The 9,557-nt window shown below is 38.8% G+C and overlaps 1 protein-coding gene across 1 annotated transcript; it reads left to right on the top strand.

The window, feature by feature from the left end:
- The first annotated feature begins 6 nt into the window (after positions 1-6).
- LOC104909673 (tetratricopeptide repeat protein 27-like) lies at positions 7-6,719 on the top strand. Its single transcript, XM_010706962.2, has 3 exons — positions 7-394; positions 2,490-2,667; positions 6,524-6,719. Exons 1-3 carry the CDS (start codon positions 7-9, stop codon positions 6,702-6,704), a joined length of 747 nt encoding a protein of 248 aa, XP_010705264.1. The 3' UTR covers positions 6,705-6,719.
- The last annotated feature ends 2,838 nt before the right edge of the window (positions 6,720-9,557 follow it).

The following is a 9,557-nucleotide window of genomic DNA, read 5'->3' as shown; positions in this document are numbered from 1 at the left end:
GGCGCCATGAGGGGGCGGGGCTCAGAGCTCCAGCTCCTCCTCCGCCCCCCCCGGCCCTCCTCATGTGTGCTCGCGTCCCCATCCTTTCCCGCTCGCCGCGCGCACGCGCCACTTCGCGCTCTCCCGTCCCTCGCGCGGCCGGGTGCCCAGACCGTGCTGCGCCTGCGCCTTGCGTCTTCCCGGCGTGCTCGGCGGGAGTGTCATGGCGGCTTCCTGCGGCCGGTTCCCGCACATGGGCTGAGGGGACGCCGGCAGCGCGGGACCGTTGGCGCGAGTGAGGCGGAGCGCGGGGAGCGCGGCAGCGCTATGCTGGCCCTCGAGCGCTCCCTGCTGCGGGGTTTTTTCAGCTCGGCGGAGTCTCAGGAATGGAAGCAGGGCGAAATCTCGGCCACAGGTGAGGGGTGGGACGAGCTGAAGCCGCGGTGGCGGCTCCCCGCTCCGAGAGCGGCCGTGTCCGGGGCTGGGGAGGTCCTCTGCCTCATCAGTCCTGAGGGGAGGGGCGCCGGGCCCGCTCCCCGTGTCCCGCTGCCCCGGCTGGTGCTGCGGCTGCTGTCGCTCCCGCTGTGGCCATGGGCTGTCGGCGTCGGTGCTCCTGGACTCCTCGTCGCGGTGCTTTTCTCGGCTTCCACGCGCCGTGAAGTCTCTGTGGAGAAAGCGTGACGTGAGCTAACCGCTCAGTATGCTTATTGCTCGGGGGTGCTTCAGGAAGCAACGTGAAGTATGCTCTGGTCACTGAGGTGGGCCCTACCTGAAATTTGGTTGGAGCCAGGTGGGCTTTAAGGTCCATCCCAACAAATCCTGTGCTTCTATCAGGTCAAGGACCTTGGATTTGAATGCTGTTGTGTATAGAAGTTAAGCAGTGAACTAAGAGCAGACTTCACGTGCTTACAGACAGTTATGTTGGAGTCTTACTTGAAGGAAGACCCTCAATATTCTTCATTAGTATCCTTAGATCCAATGGTTATTCTACAAAATGCCCATCTGGGCAGCTGTAAGCAAATATAAATAAGTCACCTTTTTTTGCGGAAGTTCTCCCTAAAGCCCCAAGGCATAGGTGGGAGGTTTTGTTCTTTATTATTTATTTTGTTATTTATGCTCTCTGCGAGGGTATCGTGTCAGCAGGGCTCCAACAGCACAAGTGTTCTTTTGCGTATGCCCTTCCACACACTGCTTAAAGGATTTGCAACTCATTTGGTGCAGAGGATTTCTTGCATTGGATGGCTGATCACTGTTGCAAAGAACAAAAGTAGATTGTGGTCAGCAGCATGGCCTGTAGAGATAAGGAATGGATGTCTATCATCCTTTCGTACCAAATCATCACTGCTACTGAAGCCTTCAGATACATCGAGTGTTAGTAGTGTAGTTTTTGCTGGGTGAGCTTGGGATTGGTGTTTGGTTCACTCCCTTGCATGGCTGTAACTTGTGTGGATGTATACCTGTGCTAGCATTAAATCAGCTGCTTTTGTACTAATATTAGGGTAGCTATGGTAACACTGAGTGCACAGGAGCTGCAGTCCCCGGGTGGAATTGCAAGTTAATATTAAGACACACATCCTGTGCAGACCTCTGGATTTCCTCAGGTGCATCATTATCAATATCTGCATTAGCTAGTTTAAAACTAGTTGGTATATCTACATGAACTGCACTTGGGGTATTGGCAGGTACTGATCTTACTAACCAATGGAAGATTTTTTTTTTTTTTTTTTTCTCTGTGATATGTTTGAGGAAAGGTGGAATAATACCTTCTGTGAACAAAGCCGGGATCAAGAATGCCATATGAGTTCAAAGCTTCTTAGAATTGAAACGTACTTTACTTCGTGATTCTTTTTAGCTTGAAAGGATTAAGTGGAGAAATGTTCCTTCTCTTCCTTAGTAGTGCATCCTCAGAATGATTCCCTCTCATTGAGGCAGTACACTTATGGGAAAATAAGTCTTTTCTGAGGATACAATTGTATTGCCACTTTTTGTGAATATTCTAACTGTTCAAGGGAAAGACTGTAATTTATGTTGTTTTACATGGGCATTCATTGAAATCTAAGTATTGACCAATTGTTTGTTGTAATTTCCCTAAAAATGGCCCTCAAGTCATTTGAATTCACTGTCTTGTGTGTAGAACATTACTATGATGAAGTAATATAAAAGTGGGGAATGAAACCTTGTGAAAATTATGTTCTTCAATATCTTTAATGTACATGTTTTAAAGTCTACCAACGTCTTTGCACTGAGACTTCTGTGCAAGTTTTGTGCTTTACATTCACCTGTTTGTGTTTCATTGTAACATTAATACAAGTTCTGTAAAATTCCTTTTGGATAAGGTGACTACTACTGTTCTTCTGTTTCAGTGCAACTGCACTTATCCTGCATCCTGCAATGTAAATGAGGATTTATTATTTGGAAGGGGAGAGGTATATGTTTTGGTTGGAATATCTCTTATAAGATGGAATTGTTTCCAAATTAACATTGATTATTTTAATTTTCATTTTTTCCAGAAAGTGGATCAGTATTGCAGCTGATTTTTGATGGGAAATATGAGGCAATATTTTCAAATTCGACTATCCAGAATATTTTCAGTGCATCTTCTGTGGCAGAGGAGGACATTGAAAGTTACTTGGAGAAGCAGATTCTAATGTACCTGGATGGTTCTACGGAGGTTGATAATGTGGAAAGGTGAAAATGATTATTTACTATATGGAAGATGAGAAGAGGCAATGTTTGATTTTTGGGAGGAGTATTTTTTTTTTAACTTTGTAACATGGGACACAGGGCCTCCAAAGTAGAAAACAGATTTTTCAGGTTGTTCCCAGGCTTTCCTATTGCATTTGTTGGTTATCATTGTTTCTCTTACTGGATACTGTTTTGATCAGAGTTTGTTGAAAGTACTGGCCATATTTGTGATGACCACCTCTGAAGCTGCTGGTACAAAGACTTAAATATACATTTGGTGGTTTCACTGTATTTTTGTTTATTAACAGTTTTCTCTCTGAAACACTGTGTTACATTAATGTGAATAATTGAAGTACCAAGTAATGTTACTGTGAAAACTATGTCTACCTTTACAAGTCTGGTTTACAGTAAGATTGTTCAGATCTTGATATTAAAATGAGGCCAGTAAGACAACTGGCCTGTATTTGTGGATTAATTATTTACTTCATAAGACTTTAAGATAGTTTTACTCTAAATGCACTGTGAATAATAATTCTTGCTTTTAGTGAATCTGACTTTAGTGTTTACAGTTCTCAAAGTAAATAGCAACTAAGCTAAAATCTAGGGATAGTAGAGAAGCAGAAATTAGGGAGAGTAGAAGCAGAAAGCTGTACATATACATAGCTATGTGTATTCTAAAGATGAGTGGAGGAACAAGTTTTAGCTAAAGGTAAGAGAATCTGAAAGTAAAAAGGAAGTAAAGATGGCTCAATAGATTACCTTCTTATCATCAATACAAGTGCTTGTGTTTTGGTGTGAGAAGCATGAAAATACAAGTTTTTGCTAAAATGCCAGAAAGAAACATAGTTGGCACCTCTAAAATGCTGAGCTGAGATTTGTTAGTGCCAAAAGATTATCTGCTATGTGTTATGTGTCATATGATATGCTACTGTTTTCTGATCTGGAATGCACAGGAACAATCCCTGTGCATTTTTTCTCTAGGTGGCTTTTCTCCTTTTTCTTATGTTGTTGTGCTCTTGCTGTGAAATACTGCCTGTAGTTTAGGTGGTGACATAGTCTGGACAGTTTTCAACATTGTTGCCTTCTGTCTTGGAATATTTTACTCTGAATTATTCAACAATTAAAGAAAAATATTTAGGGGCTTGAAACAGACCAAATATGTTAACTCAATCCTAATATTAATCATTGATTGAAATGTGTTGCTGACTGTGAAAGAGTTAGTTTTATGAATGGTTCAGCTTTTTAACAATGATCGTATTCTGTGTTATGCATTCAGTCAGTTGACATGCGTCCTATTGCAGTGATGTGTCATCTTCTGTTCTCCTTGTGAGTTTTTGTTGGTCTGTATTCCATTTTTGGCTGCTGCTGTCCTCCTACAGACAGCAAAGCAGTTTGTACCTTGATTGCTCATTCTCCAATACTTTGGTTATTACAGTTTTCCTTGTTCATCTTTGCCTGAAGATAAGGAGGCAGAACTATGTTCAGCCTTTAAGAAGAAGAAAGAGTTTTCTTCTCAAAGTTGCATTCTAGATTTTTATTCAAAACTAAAAAGCTGTATTTTTCAAAGTGTGCCATTGTGTATCAGGAAAAAAAAAAAAGTATTAATCCTAACAGAAAAACATCAACTAAAAGACAGATCACTTCTTACTTAAGATGTAGGCCCTGCTTATAGCACTTAAATCTGTATGATGGTTGCTGATTGTGGAAGAATTTCTATGTTAAAATGTGTTACATAGATGTTTTTCCGATCCCTGCTACTGCTTTGTGGAAGGAATTAATGCAAGTTTTGCATGCTGTTGACCTTTTATTGTCTGTGGTAAAAATGTTTTATTTATTTATTTGGGGGTGTTTTTTTTTTTTTTTCCTTATTGAATGATTCAAAGGAAATTCTAGCTCAGATAATTCAGTGAGACTTTGGCTTTCTTGTAACTTTTAGTAGATTGGTCTTACTTCAAATACGTGGCTTTTTGCTGAACTGAAAGCTGTAATTCTGGAGATTAAAAAAACTCAGTGGGAGTTGAATTCGGTCGGAAACAGAAAGTTGGATGATGCTAACCTTATTCTTTTAACACAATACGAATACTGTACAAAGTATGGTTTTATAATAGTGTGAAAAGAACTATTAAGAGGTTCTTTTTCTGAAGCTAAAGGGGAGATGCTTGAGGGCAAAACATCTGAAAATTAAAATCTAGACTATAATTTGTTTGGAAATAGCCAGTCTACTTTTCCACTTGGAAATCCATGGTTTTGTAAGGGAAATATTTAACAATATTTCAAAGCTTGCTGCAACTTTTTCTATTCTGCTTTCATCCTTCCTTTGCCCAGATGTTTTTTCAGTATGGTGGTTTGAATGTCTTAATAGTGAAGTCTCCAAGTATTCTTTTACAATTAACTTAGGAAAAAGAATAGTGGTGGTTTTTTCTTTTAATTTCTGGTACATCTACTCTGTCACTGGTGGTGTTCTGCAGCATTCCTTTGTAGGATTCTCTTTAACGCTCCCCTCCATGACTTGTTTTGATTTCCCAACTTGTATTTTTGATGCTTCTCTTGGGGCAACTGATGGTTGTTGACTGTAAAATATGTACTGAAAAATAAAAGTGAAGAAATTCTTGCTACTTCTGCAACTTGCTTTGATGCATTTGAATTGAAAGAATAACTGTTTAGTGACTGTGATTTTTGCTTTGACTTCTTTAATTTTTGGCTTCACGTTTATTAAAAAAAAAACACAATCTGTAATGTAATTTTATCTAAAACATAGTCTGGCTATTCATTTCTCACTTTATCTGTAAATTCTAGCATTAGGCAAATAGAGCATGTGTATTTGAAAATACATTGCATTTTTATTCTGAATTTGAGCAGTTATGGGTAGAACAGCAGGTATATTACAGTGTATATGTAAGCATCTGACTTCGCATCATGGAGCTGGACTTGATGTAAAGTGTTTAAAAAAAAAAAAAAATTACTGAGAGAAATGATGAGCAAAATGGATGGACTAAGGAAGTAGAAGAAAAAGATGAAAATATGTAGGTCACCATAATAAATGGGACACTGGCAGCAGCATCTCTGTTGCTTTTCAGGTAGCACAGAAGAGCCGTTTGCAGGCAGTATTTGGGAGGTAAGCATTTGCAGTTGTATATCTTATTCTTCCCTGCCTTCTACAGACAATGTAGGTTATTTCTTACTGTAGGTGCATAAAGAGATAATATCATAATGGTGTAAGCAGAGTATAGTCTTATAAATAAGAAAAATTTGCCATACTCACTTCCAGGAATGCAATACTTTTTGAATAAAATGTTATGATTGAAAACCAAAAGCACGATTGACTGAGATGACATTTGCTGCTACTTTATACAAATCAGCTCTAGAATGATGCTTCTGAACTTTTTTTAGTGCTTGTTTTGTTCTTCTTACAGAGAATGAAATTTAAGAGCTGTGTCAAAGAAACAATACAAATGCTGTTTTGGAATGTATGCCAACACAGTATCTTTTCTCTGAAAATGTTGAGGCTTAGATGTAAAATAAGAGAACACAACAGTGCATTAGGCAAATATGTGATAATCTTCATCCTATGCTTATCTCCTACTGATACCTGGTAGTTAGATACAGCTGTAAGTTTTAAAATATACAATCTATGTTTGTAAAGTGTTTCTCATTTCTTGGAAGTGTTATAAGCAAATGTGTTTCCAAACCTTTTAGTTTCCCATGAGTATTTTAAATACTGTGTTAATTACATTTTCCTTAACAATAGGGTAATTTTTAAGGTTTTAAGCTTTTGAATTAGTGGGGGAATTAATCGGATCTTGTAATCTTAATTACCAATTTGATCTATTGCTAAGTGTTTCTCTTATCTATACTGCAGGCAGAGGCTGATGTTTCTACTCGGCGTGGGCAGTTTACAGCTCTTCGTTCAAAGCAATTGGACTGGGCCTCCTGTTCACTTACAGCTGCAGGACTTCTTACCATCTGCATTGTTACAGAAGTGTCTTGAGGTATACTTGAGTTTTAATAAGCTGTCCTTCTACAGTGACTTCTATTCATGAATAACCCATATACCCAGAGAAGACACATCAACGAGGTGCAGGGCTAGAACAAATTGCCTTCATTGCTGATCATGCTGGCTGCCATTACATCATCAACTATATGGTTTTTAATATATATATACTAAATATACTGAAAGTATTACAGCATTGATCTGCTTCAGTGTTAGAGATTTCCTGCTGGAAATCTCTTATCCTTTTGGATAGGAAATACATTTATTGTAGAGTAGTATTTCTTGAAGGACTTTAGCGTCCAATAAGCTTTATATTTAGGAATGTCTCTTTAGCTGGATTAGAGAGATAATTATAAATGGCTTAGAAATGTTCCTTCCTTAAAGTAAGGTAGGCTTTTTTGAGGTTTGGATATTATTAGTATCCTGGCCAAATGAGTTGCTTTTTCTTTAAGTAATTAAAATAGAGCTTTTAGAAGAGAGGAATATAGGTGATGAAGCTGAAGATTGTCAATTTTATTTACTTTGAAATCTTTTTACACAAACAATACTGGCTTATGTATGTTTCTCATGGCAGTACTACACTGACTCCTGTATCTGTAGTTCAGCACAGCTTCTCAAGCATTGTTTCTGCTCTTGAATTAAAGCTGTGGTAAGATATTGACTACTGCAGCATGTCAGGGAAGGACATGTACTATTCTCTGCTAACACTAAAGCTACATGAGATTTTGAGTTTAGAATTTGACTGTGAATAAGGTATAAGCCATGAGCAATGTAATTGCTGTAAATTGTGGAGCAAAGGGAAGTTTGACAAGTATGTAAGCAAGTTCACTTAAAACCTTTGGATTTGCGTTGCATTACTGTGGTATGTTTTTGCAGGAATTCCATAGCTCATAAAGTCTTCCTCTAGCTTATTTGCAAGGCTGTATTTCTAAATTACTTAATTCAGATACAGTATCTATTCCATTTTCTTTAGCAGAGATATATCTATCTGTGTTATATTTCAGGGATGGCATGGTATGTGCGTGATGTATATAGGCTTATTTTTGCTCTGTTTTGATACTATACGTTGAATGTGGTCTTCTAATGGTTAAGAAAGAACAGTGGAAATTAAGCATACTAAACCTTTGAAAGTAAGAAATGAGTTAGAAAACATGAGAGGGAAAAGTGTGCTGTTTTTCTTTACAGTTAAAAATAAGAAATACAAACTCATTTCTTCCATTCTCTTGGTTTTAATCTTTAAGATTATGTATTATAAACATAATATTATAGTCCATTAAGCTTAGTGTTATGCTTATCTCTTTGTTGAAGAATGCTAATATTTCCTATTAGTGTGTACGTACAGACTGCAGTCTAACACAGAGACTGCAGCCTGTGATGATAGTCATAGAATGGCTATCATCAACAGTGTTTATACCTGTAAAACACAATGTTCCCAACTTCCATCAGCCATCCTGTTTATTGTCTGTGTTAATGGACGAATGGGATGCATTGTCTGCTGAATGAAGGGGAATAAAAGTTTCCAGCTTAGTTTCTCTTACGGCAGTGAATGCAGAGCATTGACAGATGTTTGCTTTTGTGGTGTTCGTATTCCAGAAACTAAATCAGTAGTAAAAGAAAATGGATATGAGCACATTTGGTTTTGAAGGAGTGCTGAATATATATTGAAGAGACTTCAATATTGCTGGAAGTTTCAGCTATTTATTAGCATTATGTGTATTACTGCTATGTATAGCATCTTTTTCTGAAAAGTTAACTGTCTTGTGCTCTTGAGGAAAAAAAACAACCTTATGTGCTAAAATATAATATCCACTTCTTTAAATGTGTTGTTTCACACACTTTTATATGCTTTGAATTATCTTTATGTATATACTTTTCAAGAATTGCTAGTATATAAACACTGTAAAAATGAACATCTCAAAAAAATGACATTCTCATACTCCTTTTAATCCAGCATTTCCTCTCTTGGATGCACAGGTATTCAGAAAAAGTGTATTAAAATATAGCTCTAATTTTCTTTCTCTCTATTACTATAATCTTTTATATTCTGTTGTCAGTGATGGTACTATTTCTTTTCTAACAGGCCTTCAATTTTTCAAATTTTCAGACTGAAATGATCTTCTCATGTCAAGGCTTAAAAAGAAAGTCACATTTCTCTTACTCTGCTGTAGGTAGTGTTACTGGCTTTGAACCTTCCACTGTCTCATTTATTTCAGGAATATTTTCAAAACTTACTTTTAGAATACTTTATTGAATTCATCTTAACTTTATGCCTTTCAGGCTATATTCTTATAACAAGTATATATTCTTATAACAGGTTATATCCTTATAACAAAGCTGAGGAAGTGTGGGATAGATGAGTAGACAGTGAGGTGGGTTGAGAACTGGCTGACTGGCAGAGCGCAGAGGGTCGTCGTTGGTGGTGCAGAGTCTGGCTGGAGACCTGTAACCAGTGGTGTCCCCCAGGGGTCTGTGCTGCGTCCGGTCTTGTTCAACATCTTCATCAATGACCTTGATGAGGGAATAGTGGCCACCCTCAGCAAGTTTGCTGATGATACGAAGTTGGGAGGATTGGCTGACACGCCTGAAGGCTGTGCTGCCATTCAGCGCGACCTGGACAGGCTGGAGAGCTGGGCAGTAAGAAACCGGATGAGGTTCAACAAAAGCAAGTGTAGGGTCTTACACCTAGGGAGGAATAATTGCATGCACCAATACAGGCTGGGGGATGAGCTGCTGGAGAGGAGCTCTGCAGAGAGGGACCTGGGCGTCCTGGTGGACGACAGGTTGGCCATGAGCCAGCAGTGTGTCCTCATGGCCAAAAAGGCCAATGGCATTCTGGGGTGCATTAAGAAGAGCGTGTCCAGCAGGTCGAGGGAGGTGTTCCTCCCCTCTACTCTGCCCTGGT

This window comes from Meleagris gallopavo, chromosome 2 (genome assembly GCF_000146605.3).
Source record: "Meleagris gallopavo isolate NT-WF06-2002-E0010 breed Aviagen turkey brand Nicholas breeding stock chromosome 2, Turkey_5.1, whole genome shotgun sequence".
NCBI lineage: Eukaryota > Metazoa > Chordata > Aves > Galliformes > Phasianidae > Meleagris > Meleagris gallopavo.
This window is presented reverse-complemented; position numbering and strand designations above follow the sequence as displayed.